A 14,866-nucleotide genomic window follows, 5' to 3' on the forward strand; every position below is an offset into this window, starting at 1 on the left:
GCTGAGGCACTTGGGGACATGGTGGTGAATATGGCAGTGCATTAATGGTTGGGCTCAATAATCTTAGAGGTATTTTCCAACATAAATGTTTTTTTGTTATTTGATATTGAAGGGAAATAATTTTATCTTCAAGTTATCAATGTTCAGTGCTCAACCTCACAAGCAGCAGCACATAGATAATACTGGGGAATTGCTTTGGAGTGAAACACTGTTGGGTGGCTGCTTAGAAGAAAAAATTGTGTATTTTGTGTTGTCTTTCCTGCTGCAGCATAGCCAAATATTTGTCAAACAGATTTTCAGCTTCATCAGAACTTATTTTCCCCAAATTCTGTCATGCTACTTACCACTTTTTCAGGGAATATGTATAAATGGAAATGGAAGTATTTGAGAGGAAAAGGGAGGAAAGCACAGATTTCACGTACACCGTAACATGCATTCCTGTTGTCCTTTTAAGTGTGTGCTGGGAGGCACCTCGAATTTATTTGCTTAGAGCTGGCACGATTCCTTTTTTTCCCCTGTACTTCCGCATGCATGACACCGCACAGTGGGTGCAGCAAGGCAGTCAAAGAAAGATTTGGCAGACCACAGTAAAGTGTCGCTTGGACTGTATCTGTTAGATGAGGGGTGGGAGTTTCCTGCCTCCCTCCTCCTTGGGAGGAAAAGCCAGGGCAGAAAACCAAGGCTGTGTATCCACAGGTTGTCCCTGGAGCTGCTGGGGTTGAGGTTGCTCTTGGCTAGGTAAAGGGCAGGCTGAAGGTCTAGTGTGCAATGTATGCCTCCTCTCTCAGGTGACAGGTGATAAACATTTGCCTGCTCAACCCCAAGCAGGACTCTGGCACTTAGAGTGTTTCTTCCCTTGTGGTTGATCTGCTGAATGTGCTCTCCACAGCAGGGCCGCTGCCAGCAGCACCTGGGGACCACTACTGGTGGGATTTTTCTCAGGTGTTGTGTAGGATGAGGGAAGTGTTCTCTCACTTCTTCCCATGTCTCTCAACTCAGCTGTGAGCTGCCACGTGTGCCAGACACAGGGGACAGCAGAAGGGAAGGTCTATCATCCCCTGCATTGTTCTGGCAGAAGCTGTCAGCTTGGGATAAAACTGCCATAGAAATGGCACAGAGCACATGTCCGAGCTGGAAATTAGCCAGGGTCAGCTTACACCAGAAAGCCTCTGGAGCTGACCCAAGAGCACCTGAACTCCTGAGGTTCTGCTTCCCACCGCTCTCTGGGGATGGGGACAGGAGGATCCACACTTGCACCCTCTGGTAGTTCTGCTTGTGTGGAGATGAAACTCAGTGGATTTTTGAGTTAGGCACTTAATGAAGCAGCAGACTACAAAATGTATTAATTGGACTGGTCTGTTTGTTACAAGAGGGTTGATTTGTTGATTTTTACTTTAGTTGTTTTTTACCTTGTGAGCTCCTTGTGAGATAACACTTGATTCCCAGAGGGCATTATCCTGTAAGTCTGAGTGACCTGGAGAAAGAGTGGAACCACTGAAAGCATGAAAAGCTAGCAACCCACAGGAGCAGAAGCTCATCCAGAAGATGTGTGATGTCTTGCTCTTGAAACATCTTGTGGCAAACCATTGCCAGTGCTAGCGTGCGATTGTAGAGGGATTTGAAACCACTTTTAGGTCTGGCCAGCTGTGATAAAGCTGCTGTGGGGCTGGTGGTGCCCTTGGCCTTGGCTGTGAGCTCTACACTGTGTGCTGGACCTTATGTTTGGGTGTCTGTGGCACAGGGAGGTTCAGGCCCCTTCCCCAGACAGCACTGCATGCTCCCAGCCACAGCATCATTTTCTGTCTGATCAGCCCACCAAGCAGAGCCTCTCCACTGTGTGCAGTGTCCCTGGCATGGGAGAGATGAGGGATGTGCAGACATGGGAGCAGATCCTCACCCTCAGCTATATTTTTATGTGAAAATTTCCCCTTGCACTTATTCAGCTCCATTCTCCTGCAGCTTTTACAGTTGCAGGAATTTCTGTTTTGCCTGAGCCATTTCAAGCTGTGGGTTGTGCAAGGTTTGTGGGTAACGTTCTTCCATTGAAGCTGTGGTGACATCAAGCAAAAAAGTGAAGTTTCTGACTCAGAAGCCCTTCTCCATGTCTGAAACAGAATTCAGACTCTTGCTCTGTCTCTGGAAAGGACTGGTGGGACCAGAGCTTTGGAGAGCGGCTCCCAGGCACCCTCCTGTGCCAGGTAGCCCCCCTGACCCACACATACCAGTGGGATTCGTGGACCCTCTGTGAATGAACACACCTCTCACTGCTTGAGACACCTTTGTTGGTGTAAACAGCATGAGGCAGTGTGCTGGGGAATGTGGCTTTGGTCATTGTGATTGTGTTTGAAGTTGCAGGTTGGGCTTGTTTTAAGTGGTACAGAGAGCAGGCATGAACATTTATGTGTGGGTGGCCCAAACTGGAACAAATGAGTTTCTGGTTGTAACTGCTCCATAAAATACAGCAGTAGACTGTGTAATTCACACTTTGTTCTTTGCTGAGAAAGGTGAGTACTGATTTCAGCAGAACTTTTCCATTGTCTTCTTGGAATTAATAATTGAATGGCTTGGTTTGGAAGGGACTTTAAAGATCATCTAGTTTCAAACCCCTGCTATCTGCAGGGATGATTTCCACTAGACCACGTTACTCAAAGCCCCATCCAACCTGGCCTTCAACACTTCCAGGGATGGGGCATCCACAGCTTCTCTGGGCAACCTGTTCCAATGCCTCACTGCCGGCACCCCGTGCAACACAAAACCATAAATGTGCATTACAACACCTCACCACCCTAATAATGAAGAATTTCTTCACTATATAGCCTAAACTTATCCTCCTTCAATTCAAATCAATTCCCCTTTTCCCTGTCTTTCCACGCCCTTGTGAAAAGTCCCTCTCCAGCTCTCTTGTAGCTCCCTTTAGGTACTGGGAGGTGCTCTGAGATTTCTCTGGAGCCTTTTCTTCTTAACACCTAAAAAACCTGACTGCATTTCAGCTTCCTGTTTCCCTCCTTCCCAGCAGACTCCTAGACTATGAACCTCCTCCAGCCAGCTGGTGGGATGTCAGATATCTCCTCCTTTAGGGAGAATCTGCTGATCTACAACTTTCTGCAAACCTCAGTTTCCACAGCCTATTGCAATGTTCTTACATAAAACACCAGCTGTGTATTATCCAGCCAGGGAGTGTCCAGGCAGCCCCATTGTAAAGCAGCGACAGACACAATAAAACTTTGGAGCTGCTGGAAGTCAAGGGAAGCATTTCAAGGCACGGCTCCCTGTTTTCTCAGCAGCACTACTGGTAAAAGGCTTCACTTAAAGCACCCTAAATCTCAGGCTGTTGACAAAGTTGCCATACGGAAGTTTAGCCCAAACTTCTCCTTTCCCCATTCTTCATGAAGCTGAGAGGGAAGGGAATCTCATCAGCAGCACTTCCCATGGGATGCATTGAACTTGACTTACTCCTGAGAAAACAGACACTCAGACCCTCTCTGGGATCTCTGCATGCTATGTGCATCCTGCTGGGAAACAAAAGGTGCTGTCCCGGTGCCACAGATTCTCCACAAAATGTCATGACTTGCACAGGGTATGAGTGGTTACGTTTTTGGGGGACCTTAGTGCAGAAACTGTAAATATTAGTATCTCATAAAGGGAAACATATGTGTATGGTAAGTGCTTGGTTAATTTTACAGTGGCTGGGATACATGGCCTGTGACAAGCATTAGGGAATTGGCATAATTTTTATGGAAAGCCTCCATGTGGGGTGTATTTTCTAAAGAATGGAAACCGAAATGTCTGTCCTGATGGAAATACATCATTCAGAGCTGCTCTCCCCAGAACAGCAACAGCATGTGGGCAAAGCTAAGGAAATAAGACAATAAACATGCAAACTGTTTGGGGTTTTTTTTGTTTTTTTGGTTTTTTTTGAAAAATAATAACTACTCCCGGGAAAAGGGGAAATAGATGACTGTGTTCACCATGTGAAAAATCTGTGGTTGTAAGGACAGGACACAGCTCGTGACTTCCGTCTTCAAGTTACCTCCCACCCATTTTGACTCCTGGCTGCCAATGAGAACATCGGAGGGAATAAGGTTAGTTTCATCTTCGCCAGAGCCTCTTTGTGCAGGTTCCCGGCTGGAGAGGAAACTTGCACTGACCAAGGCTGCTCACAAGGTTCGTTCTCTAAAAGCATGCAAATGTTAGTAACTTCTTAGCCTGAGAAGAGTGGGATAATAGTGTCAAAGTAGAGATTTTTTTTTTCTTCTTTTTTTTCCTGCTTAGAACAAAATAGAAACCAAACTATCTGACAAATCCTACTTGGGGAACTGGGGGGGCTTTTAAAAAGCTGTGCTCAAAAGTTGGATTATGGAGAGTTTACCTTTGCTTGCTGCTTTTTGATGCTAACACAATTGTATATATGTGTTGAAGGAATCTGACTGGTACTTTACTCTCTGTTTAAACTGGGCTGCCCCACCAGAAGCTCGGATATTGATGGTTTTTGATACCTGATCTCCCTGTGTCTCTTCAGTGGGTCATGCTGCCGGTGGCAAGTGCAGCTATGCTTCAAACTCTTCATTCTTGTTTGCAGCTAGGAGGGGATAAAAGAGGTGGATAATACTTGCGTGTAAAAGTACAGTAGAGAGATTTACTACGTGTCTGTGCTGGGGGCAGCCAAGGGGAAGCTGTGGGTAGGCAGAGGCTTTTCTCTTTCTTGTACACACCTGATAGCACCCCCAGCTGCATTCCCACCGGGCTTGCAGGCTGGCGTGTGCTGCCAGCTGAAGCCAGGAGTGGGGTTTCTGGAGAAGCACGCGTTACTCCAAAGGATGGAGAAAGAAGGTGCACACCCTCCCCCCCCACTCATCCCTCGTTTCAGTTTCTCTTCTGGTTTCTGAGCTCCGAAGCAACAGTAGGGGAAGGAGCCTCACCACCCAGCAGGGTGGGTCTGCCTTTGTCAAATTGTCTCTAAGAAATAAAATAAAACAACTCAACTTACAGAAAAAAACTTTCAACAAATGTGGGCAGGCAGTTTATCTTATCTCAGAGAACCTCACCCAAGTCCAAACTTCCTTTGAATTGTTACCTAGAAATATTTTGTGCTTTTTTTTTTTTTTTCTTGGCTAGGGAATTAGAAGCAGAAAGGAATTGTTCTTGCTGTTATTATTGTTATTATTATCATCATAATTATTTTAGACCTGAGGCTTATTAGCTTTTAAGGTTTGCTTAACCACTTGCTTGCTTAACCACAGGAAGGCAATGAGAGGGTGTCAGACTTCAGACATTGATTTTCTCCTTTTCTGGCTTGCTACATCAAGAAATCAGAGATACGAGTTTTCCATTGTATCTCTCTTGTGTGTAGCCTGGCTTTGCTATGAGGAAATGAGTCCACAGGTGCTTCCCACATGCTCTGTGTCCATGCCAAAGCCCTCTCATGTAAAATACACCAAGTCCAAATACCAAATGCCCAAGTCACTCCCTTTAGCCTGGATTCACTGCCCAACCCAGCTCAGCACAAGGGAAATGAGCCGTGTCTAAGCACTTGCCAAGCCTTTATATGGGGTCGAGTGGAGAACATCAGTGACCTGATGCTATTTTGAAGGCAGGATAAAAAGGCAGATCACATGAAAACTTTGAAGAAATAGAAATGCAGGCAATATATGGTTATGCTCTACCATCTCCAGTGGCATCTAGGGAGCTGGGTAAAAGGTAGCTTGCTAAAGGGTGGCAGCCACCAGTTTGTCTGGAGGTTGAGTTTTTTTCACAGACTGTCCTGTTTGCTGTCTCTTTCAGAAGAGGACCTGGGGATGGCAGTCCCAACCGTAGTGACAATCCAGCCGCAGTACGCTGTGTCCTCTGTCCAGAGATGCACGTGGCAGACAGGCCTGATGGACTGCTGCTCCGACTGTGGTGTCTGTGAGTGCCTGGGACACACTTCCCTTGCTCCTGCTGCTCGGCCTGGCAGTGCCACTGTGCAGCCATGCAGCCTGGCAGAGCCTCACCCAGGGCTGTGTTCCTTCCCTTGCCAGGCTGCTGCGGGATGTTCTGCTTCCCCTGCCTGAGCTGCCAAGTGGCCGGGGACATGAACGAGTGCTGCCTGTGTGGGACCAGCGTGGCCATGAGGACCCTGTACCGCACCAGATACAACATCCCGGTGAGTGCTGAGCCTGCTCCTCACCCTGCTGCCAGCCTGAAAGGCGGGGTGCCCCCGAGACCCCCTCTCTGAACTTCAGGGAGGGGCTCAGGACAGCAGTGATTTCCACTCCCCCTTTTTTCCCCATTTGCATCCACCTCAGCTGCTGCTTCCTCCTGTGAGCTTTGAAAGATGGGAAAGACCTGAGATAGCTCTGGGCTGACTAAAAATAGGTGAAGCTGGTTATACAGATAAAGATCCATAATCAGGTTTGGTAGAAAGGTGGACAGTACATACTTGTGAGGATGTTTCTTCCTGCAGGGGAGGTGGTTGCTGCCATCCAAAGTGCCAACCATGGGGGCCCAACACTGTCTACACTGTCTGTTCCTGTGTGCATTTTTCTTCCCAGTCTGAGCTTCAGAAGTCAAAAAATAAGAAACTATCTGCAGCCTGCACAAAGGCCTCTTCTTTCCTTTCCATGGCTTGGGGTTTGCCAGACCAGGGCTTCAGTGTTTTCTACTCAGGGTGCTGCAGTCTGCCAAGAAAAAAGGAGTACTTGGCCTGGAATGTGGTTAATATTGTCTTGGCTGTAATGTGGTTTCTGGGAAGCCTCTGTCCCTAACCAATTTCTCCCAAACAGGGGTCCATTTGCTCTGACTACTGTATCACCATGTGGTGCACCATGTGCTCTGTTTGCCAAATAAAGAGAGACATCAACCGCAGGAGGGAGCTTGGCATATTCTGGTAAGCTGGGGGTGCTGGTGCTGGTCCATAAATCTGCTGTCACACACAGAGACAGCTCTGGGGTGGCTTCCCAGAGCCTCTCCTGCCAACATCTTTACACCGGACAAAGTTTGCTGCAGTGGGGAAATGGCCATGGACAAGTGACAGGAGCAAAATGTCCTGAAGCAAAATGTCACTGGGGACCTTGTGCAGGGTGGAGGGGGAAGGACTGGGGGGGACACACAGAGTGTGGTGAGGCACAGCCCCAGTCCCTGACATACCTCTCCCATCCTGTTGCAGATGCTGCCATCCTCACTGCATCCTTGAAACTGCAGCAGGCAGGAGTCACTGCTGCCCTGACTTCTGGGAAATGCACCATGCAGGACTTGCCTCGATTACATTTGATTTTCACTAATTACCTGCAGAAATAAAGTTTTGAGTTTGTCTTTCTACCTCTGTGTATGTCACTCTTGCACCACCTGAGAGTACCCATCTTTCTGCTGCTCCATCCATTTCAGCAACCCCTGGTACAGCTGAGATTTCCCTATGCTTGCTGCAGAGAGAGATTTTCACTAATACTTTGTTATTGGATCAGCTTTTAGAAAAGATATTTAATACATTGAAGGACTCAGTGTTGCTCATCCAAGTTGTAAATTTTGGGAAAATGACTACTGCTACAGGGCAGAGCTGGGTCTTCCTGCAGGCAAGTGACTTCTGCAGGCCACCCAGCACTGCTCCTGCTGTGGTGGCCCAGGTGACTGTCCAGGGCTGTTGGTCAGTGCCACCTTTTTGAATAGAAAGGCACAGGGATTTGGGGCTGCCTGGCACCAGCTCAGCTTGATGCTGAAGAAATATGACCCTGAGCATGAATTCCTCCCCACCTGCAATAAAAGAACTGGCTGGGTGGTGGGTTATCTATGTTCTCTCCAGGAGCGCCACCTTCCTGCATGGCATTACACAGCCCATCTGTCTGCACTGGGCTGTGAGCCCTGCATTCCCATCCAGAAGATGGAGGTTGCATCCACCCTCTCTCCATCACTCTCAAGAGAAATGCTAAAGGACTTCTGATCCCTACAACTATCTCCCAGCTTCATTCTTTAAGAAGAATATGATTTTTTTTGCTTCCACTCTGCTTTCACCTTCACTACAGAACTTTTGAAGGGCAGGTGGTGGCTCTCTGTGCACCACAGGGTGGGTGAGTATGATGGCACTCCTGGCTCTTTAAACCCAGATGGCTCAGAATGATCCTTTGGATGATCCCTGGCAATGCAGAAAAATGCATTTTTAGCCTGAGAGAGGCTGCCCCCATATCACCCAGTTCAGTTACAGGCAGTTTGTGTGGATACTCAGGTTTGGCAAAGGCAAGGTGCTGCACGTCCAGCAGCACATGGCTTAGGGCAGCACAGGAGCCTGGAAACAAACTGCCCTTCTCTGGAAACCTCTCCCAGTGGGGTTCTAGGCACAGAGAACACCGGGGTGGGGAAAGGCAGGGACAGGCAGCAGGAATGCAGCAGGGAACCTGCTGCCATTGTGCAAAGTTGCATTTAAGCTGGCATTTGCTCTTAGTCAGAGGGAGCAGAGGTCATTTGCTAGAGCGCATATAAAGCATGAGAACCAGGAAAAGGACACGTATCTGCTGGGACAAGGACAGCTTGGAAAGTATGTATGGCACAGCTTTGCTTTGGTTGTGGTATGGAAACTGCTTGTGCCTGAAGTGCTGATGCTGGGCAAGGGGAAAGGCTGGAAACAAAGGTGAGGTTTTCTACCTGGAAAACTGCTTCAGGGTTAACCACAGTGTGGTGCGTGCTGCTGATGGCACCATGACAGATGTAGGGAACAGAGGTAGAGGACAGCAGATTTTTTCAGTGTCTTGCTCCTTTGAGCACATATAGTGCCTATAGATGCTGCTTTATGATGACCTTGGCTGTTGGTGAAATATGGTTGCATGCACCTCAGGATCCTTTTGTCTCCATCAGTCATTCCAGCATAGCTGGTGATGCCATGGAGCTGTGAATTGCAGAATTGTGATATGTTTGGTGTGCTGGGCCTGGGCCATCTCTGAGGAGGTGAGCGTGTGTGTGCTTGAGGCTTCTCCAGGCTGCTGCCTGCTCTGCCCTGCAGCCTCCACCCATGCAGGGATGTGGTGTGCTCATACCTGTGGAGGGGAAGAAGAACCCTGACTGGAGGGATCCTGCCCCTAAAGCTTCTCTTATTGCTGCTGTTCCTGTGCATGCTTCTCCCTGTGATGCCTGTGGTCCCTGTGGTCTCTGTGGTCCTGGCTGCTGCTGACCGTTCCCGTCCCTGCACGAGAGCCCCACACTGGGGTTACCACTGCACAGCCTGTCCATGGTCTGTCTCCTCCCCTGCCCCTCCTGGTTCTTGCTTTAAGACCATTGTGTTCCAAGACCTCCTGAAGGGGCTGCTGGTCTTGGCATGCCAGGAGGTGTTATACTGGCTGCAGAGGTGGTGGGAATTACCTGGGATCTCGTGGATGAACAAACAGGGACAGCTGGCCAAGGAGGCGTCCAGAGAGCGACAATGGGTGCAGTGTCCCCTGCTGCCCCTGCAAGTGTCTCAGACAGGGACAGCCCAGCCATGCTTCCACTGTCTGCAGAAAGCTGCAAAAAGTCAGGAGCAAAACACGTGGAGATTTTTACCAGTTTTCTTCCCTCTTACACCATAATTCAAAAATGTTTTTCCTCTTCCTGGGACTGCCAGGAACAAGGGCTGGTCCTACAGCCACAGGCTATATGACAGCTGGGATGTGTCTGTAGATGTTGGGGAGTCACAGGAGCTGCCAGCAGAGCCATCAGCCCCTTGCCACCTATTGGCATTAGACAGTACAACCGCAAAGGCACAGCCAGTGCCACTCTGAGGTGGGTAATGAGCTCCACGGCACCGTCTGAGTGCTCGGCAGAATAATTGTTTCACCCTGTTTCTTGTGTTGTTTAATACTTAACTTTGTGTAAATGTGCAATTCTGATGTGAAAACAGTCCTCTCAGAGTGCTTAACAAAGTGGTGCAAAGCTTGGGTACAGGCAGGGAAGGTGTCTGCAGGGGATTTCTCCTGTGGGAGCATCCTCAATTTTTTTTGCTTGTTTTAATTAAAGCTCTATAACCTAAAGTGAGAGTGGCAAAAGCTGGTGCTGTTCCTTGCAGGGGTAGCAGGGAGGGAAGGAGCTGCTGATGGAGTTGTTACATTAGTCTGCTGATCTTGGGGTTGTGGAGTAGGAGCTTTCCTAGTCTCAGGCAATGCAGCCCCTTGCTGAAGAAGGATGGGATGGAGAGGAACTCCACAGGCCATGGTGACCCCACAGGACTGAGGAAGAGGAGGATGAGGTGCTGGCACAGACAGTCAAGTGGAGGAGGGATAGGAACTGGCGACAGGGCTTAGGATGATGGAAAGAGACAAGGAAAACCCACCGACTTGAAGCACGCTAAGAAGGCAAGTGAAGAAGGGAGAGGGGGAACAAAAGAGGCTGAGATTCTCATAGAACAAAGAAGAGATTAAGGTGACTCCTGAGATCCTGGTGAGGCTAGAACTGAGTTGTAGTAACCTTGGGTGACTGTGATCATAAACAAAACAAAACCAAAAAACCCAAGAAACAACAACAAAAAAAAAAACCCAGCCCAAACCCCAGACAATTTTACACAATTTTACACAGACATAGATGAAAGATGACCTGGAGATGAGAAGACAGGTTTGAGGTGTTGAAGCACTGCAGTTCTGAAGCAGAAGGACCTCTGTTTTCACAGAAGTGTTTTAGTTGCACAGGCATGGGATGATGTGCTGCTGGGGAGGGCTTTGCTTCAGCAGGTAGTGGCAGCTCCTGGCAGAGCTGTGCCCCCCAGTTTATGGTGAGGGTGGAATTACCCTGGCAGTGGGGACTCCCCAGTCTTTGAATGCAGCAGCCTGAGCAAGATGCCCACATCAGAAGCACTTGCAGCATCTTCCTCTGATGGCTTTTTTGTTTTCCCCAGACCACAAACTGCCTGGAAGGACCTGACCCTGTGCTGGCAATGGCTTCTCAAACTGTGGTTACGGTCCAGCCCCAGTTTTCAATTGCCCAACAGCCAGGGCAGTGGCAGACTGGGCTGCTGGACTGCTGCTCCAACTGTGGTGTCTGTGAGTACATAGCGCTCCTCATTCCTGCCATTCATTGCTGCTCCTGGTGTGTTCCTGGTGTTCACCCTGCTCCTCCTGCAGCATTTCCCCTCCTGCAAACCCCGTGGGTACTGGAGGCACATCAGCTCTTGCCTGATGTCAAGAGCCACAGCTCCCGGCTGGGTTTTCCCCCTTTCCTCCGTCTTGGCACCCCTCAGCCAAGCCCGTGTCTCTCTGTCCCACAGGTTTGTGCGGGGCGTTCTGCCTCCCCTGCCTGAGCTGCCAAGTGGCCGGGGACATGAACGAGTGCTGCCTGTGTGGCTCCAGCGTGGCCATGAGGACCCTGTACCGCACCAGATACAACATCCCGGTCAGTGACCAGCCCGGGGCTTGTCCCAACAGCGGCAACAGCCACGGGATGGGTGCTGGGCTGGGGGCTCAGGGAAGGACAAAGGGGTGCCCAAGGGGAAGGGCAGCGGCGGGGATTTGCATGGGTATCCCGGCAGGGCAGGAGTCAGGGGCACATCTGGCTCACCACCGTGTGCTGGAGGTAGTCCCAGCACACACACCACTTGATCCCAGTCCTTGCTGGATGTGAGCAGCAGGGCCCGGGTGAGCTGCCATGGGGTGCTGATGATGTAAAACAGAAAGGGAAGGGGTTATTCCTGCAATGTCCCATACTCCACAGGGCTCCATCCTGGGAGACTTTTGCTCCATCTGGTGGTGCACCCCGTGTGCGCTCTGCCAGCTCAAGAGGGACATCAACCGGAGGAGGGAGATGGGCATCTTCTGGTAAGCTGGGGGTGCTGGCGCTGCTTTGTCTCACTGCTGCAGTGCCGGAGCAGTAATAAAGGCTGAGGAAAGGATGACCCTGCTCTCCTATCCCATTGCAGATGCTGCCATCTTCAGCGCACCCCGTGGAGACACTGCAGGCAGCAGCTGCTGCTGCCCTGGATGTTGGGACATGCACCGTGAGGAATTTGCTTTCGCTGTGCTCCATCCCCTCTTCACGAGGTAAAACCAGCAATAAAAGCACTGCCTTGTCTTCCTGCCCGTGTGTTGAAATTCTTTTCTCTGTGTCTTTCTGCAGTATGAGAATCAGTGGTGTACTTTTCTAAGGCTGTGTGGTCAGAGGCATGATGAGGTTGTCAGGTAAAGGAGGCTTCCTTTCTCTTGCACACCCACTCTGGAATGAGGCCAGGCCACAAAATTCAGTGGGGAGAAGATAAAACAAAAGCCAAATCTGCTGTGGGAACAACTTCTCTGTGGACTCACCACTGTGCAGAGCTGGTGGCAGCATCGCTCAGAGAGGCCCAAGAGCACTGAACCCATCCCTATTGATGCCTGGACTGTCCCCAGCACCAAGACACAAGTGGGGAGTGTGGTGATGCTGTGGGATTCCCAGTCATTCTGCCGTCCCCACACAGACATTGTCGAGAGAGCATCACACGGGAGCAGCTTCTCTGTGGGTCAGACCCCTGCAGCTTGTGGGTGTTGGGTGTAATATGCTGTGGTGGAGGAGCTGGGACTTAGGGGTGCAAGGGTTCATCCATTGCCTGCCGTAGTGACTAACAGGGAAGAGGTAAGTCTGGGACTGGGGTTGCTCTGGCTCAGATTGGTTTCGGGTTTATTGCTTTGAACAGAAAAAGCTGGGGTTCTGCCCAGACTGGGCTGCAGGGGACTGGGAGGCTCTGTCACAGCTGCGCTTCTGTGCTGGCACCTGCAGGACAGGACGGGGATTTACTCAAAAATACCTTTTCCACTCGCCCGTTCCACCATCACAAGTCCCGCTGCAGTTGTCCCCGGTGTGAAGGCGTGAGGCTGCGCCGCTGCTGACGGCGTGTTCATGTTTATGTGTTCACACACACAAACCTGGGCACAGAGAAGCAGGAAGAGGCGGCTTTGCTGTGGTGCCAGCCGGAGCTGGGAGCTGGCAGTGTGCCTGCTGTGGGGACAGGTGTCACGGGTGGCCACACCCGTGCTTGGTCACCTCTGCTCCCTCCTGGCTGCTGGTCCTAAATCCCTGCCACGTGCATCCTGACAGCAGCAGAGCGGGGTTGGGCACAACACAGGCAGCTGCCTGGAGCCCATGGCTGTGCTGAGACCACCCAAGATTTTGAGCTTCAAAGCCACACAGCCAGGAGTGCTGTCCTCTTTCCAGCGACAAGTGAGCCCTGTGTCCCCAGCACGGGGCTCCTGCAGGTCCCCTGCCCCCATCTCTCCTCCCACAGTGAGGGTTGTTTTGGGCTTCCCTGACAGTCATTCCTGCTTGGCATCCTTCTACGCCCATCCTTGATCCTGGTGTCTCCTCCCCGGGTCTCTTTCTCCTCCAGTACATGCAGGGATAGGTCCATTGCGACCAGGGACCAAATCCATGCCCTCCCTCCACAGGGAGCCAGAAGCCGACAGGAGGCTGCTGAGCAAACACAAGGACACAAAGGATTTGTTTTCAGAATTTCTTTATTAGAAGTAACTACAAATGACCACTACTAAAGCGAGTACGTACTTAAGACCACTCACCTGTAGGCACACGTGTATGCATTATTTGAGGTGCTACCGGTACCACCCTTGCCAAATTGCTGCCAGCAGCGGGCAGGAAGGAAAAGCCTCTTGTGGCAGGTGATCCACACATTACGGATTCGTGCGAGCCCGAGGTTGCGCTCTCCCGCATCCCGGTGCCTGAGCGGGCGCTCCCTCCCCGGCTGTCGCACGTCCCGGCCGCTCGCTCCCGGTGTTCCACCCTCCCGGCGCACACAAGGAGGCGTGACAGGCTTGGTTTTCCCGCAGGGATCCCGTTTCTCCCGGGAGATCCCTAAAGGCTGTTCCAGCGCCGAGTGCCGGGACTCCGCGTTTCCTCATCTCTCCTGCCCCAGGGAGCACCGGGACTCTCGGGGTGAGCGCCGCTGGGATGGCACCATGTCCCAGGGACATCAGGGGACATGGAGCTGGCCACAGCACCCGCAGGTGCAATTCCCGGTCGGAGCCAGTGATGTTAAACCTTCCTTTCCTGCTCGAGGGGTTCCTGCATTGTGCTCCTCACCTCCCCTCAGGCGGCTGCCAGCTTGCTGGGGCCAGGATTGTTGTGGTTTCCTTGTTTCGCTTCCCTCGAGGCCAGGATAGTTGTGGTGATGTTTTTTCTTGCTGATGCTAAGACAGTTCCATCTCGGCTCAGCTTTGCCCTTGTGTCCTCACGGGGCTTTGCTTGCACAGGCAGTGCTGTGGAGGTGCAGCAAGGAGCCAGGAGCAGCCAGCCCCGAGGCTGGGGGAGAGGCACAAGTGCCTGTCTCATCCAAGGAGTGTCAGGGGACACAGGAGCTGCAGGCAGTGCCTGGTGAGTGACCAAACAGCCCCACACCCAGCCATGCTGTTAAGGGGGTCTCTCGCTGCTGGCCAGGGTGGGAGAAGCCCAGCATAACCAAGAATACCTCACTGTGGATGATGGATAAGCACTCTATCCCCTCTGAGAGCTGGCTGGGTTGATTCTGTTCCTGCTGCCTCTCTTGGCACTGTATGAATATGGGTGGGGGGCAAACAATTCCAGAGGGGGATCAGCACCATGTGGGGAGCTGTCTCAACCCTCCAGACCTAATCCTATCCCACGAGGTTTGTGCCTCATGTTTGTGGGGCTGGGAGCTTGGAAGGGAGTTCAGAAAAGGTGAGCCAAGAGTTGTTGGGCTCTGCTCCAGCTGCACCCCACTGCCAGCAGTTCTGTGTAGTGCTGGGGACAGCCCAGTGTTTGTGGGTACAGCTCCTGTGCACACAGTGAGGGTAAAAGGCACCCTGCTTCACAGAGGGGTTGAGCAAATGCCCTTCCTGGACTGCTCTTCTGGGAGAGATGTGTCATTTCTGGATAGGGGAGGGGACAGGCATCTCCTGAGGGTCTCTGGGGTGTGATCCCAGGAGCTCTGACTGACTGG

General features: G+C 51.1%; 2 protein-coding genes across 2 annotated transcripts; both read left to right on the forward strand.

Annotated features, from left to right (window-relative positions):
• Positions 1-3,451: 3,451 nt before the first annotated feature.
• LOC134044612 (placenta-specific gene 8 protein-like) lies at positions 3,452-6,869 on the forward strand. Its single transcript, XM_062493888.1, has 4 exons — positions 3,452-4,164; positions 5,782-5,904; positions 6,018-6,142; positions 6,762-6,869. Exons 2-4 carry the CDS (start codon positions 5,796-5,798, stop codon positions 6,867-6,869), a joined length of 342 nt encoding a protein of 113 aa, XP_062349872.1. The 5' UTR covers positions 3,452-4,164; positions 5,782-5,795.
• A 3,995-nt stretch (positions 6,870-10,864) lies between these two features.
• On the forward strand, positions 10,865-11,745 carry LOC134044613 (placenta-specific gene 8 protein-like). The gene is made up of 3 exons (XM_062493890.1): positions 10,865-10,970; positions 11,195-11,319; positions 11,638-11,745. Exons 1-3 carry the CDS (start codon positions 10,865-10,867, stop codon positions 11,743-11,745), a joined length of 339 nt encoding a protein of 112 aa, XP_062349874.1.
• The last annotated feature ends 3,121 nt before the right edge of the window (positions 11,746-14,866 follow it).

This window comes from Cinclus cinclus, chromosome 5, assembly GCF_963662255.1.
Source record: "Cinclus cinclus chromosome 5, bCinCin1.1, whole genome shotgun sequence".
In the NCBI taxonomy this organism is placed as follows: Eukaryota; Metazoa; Chordata; class Aves; order Passeriformes; family Cinclidae; genus Cinclus; species Cinclus cinclus.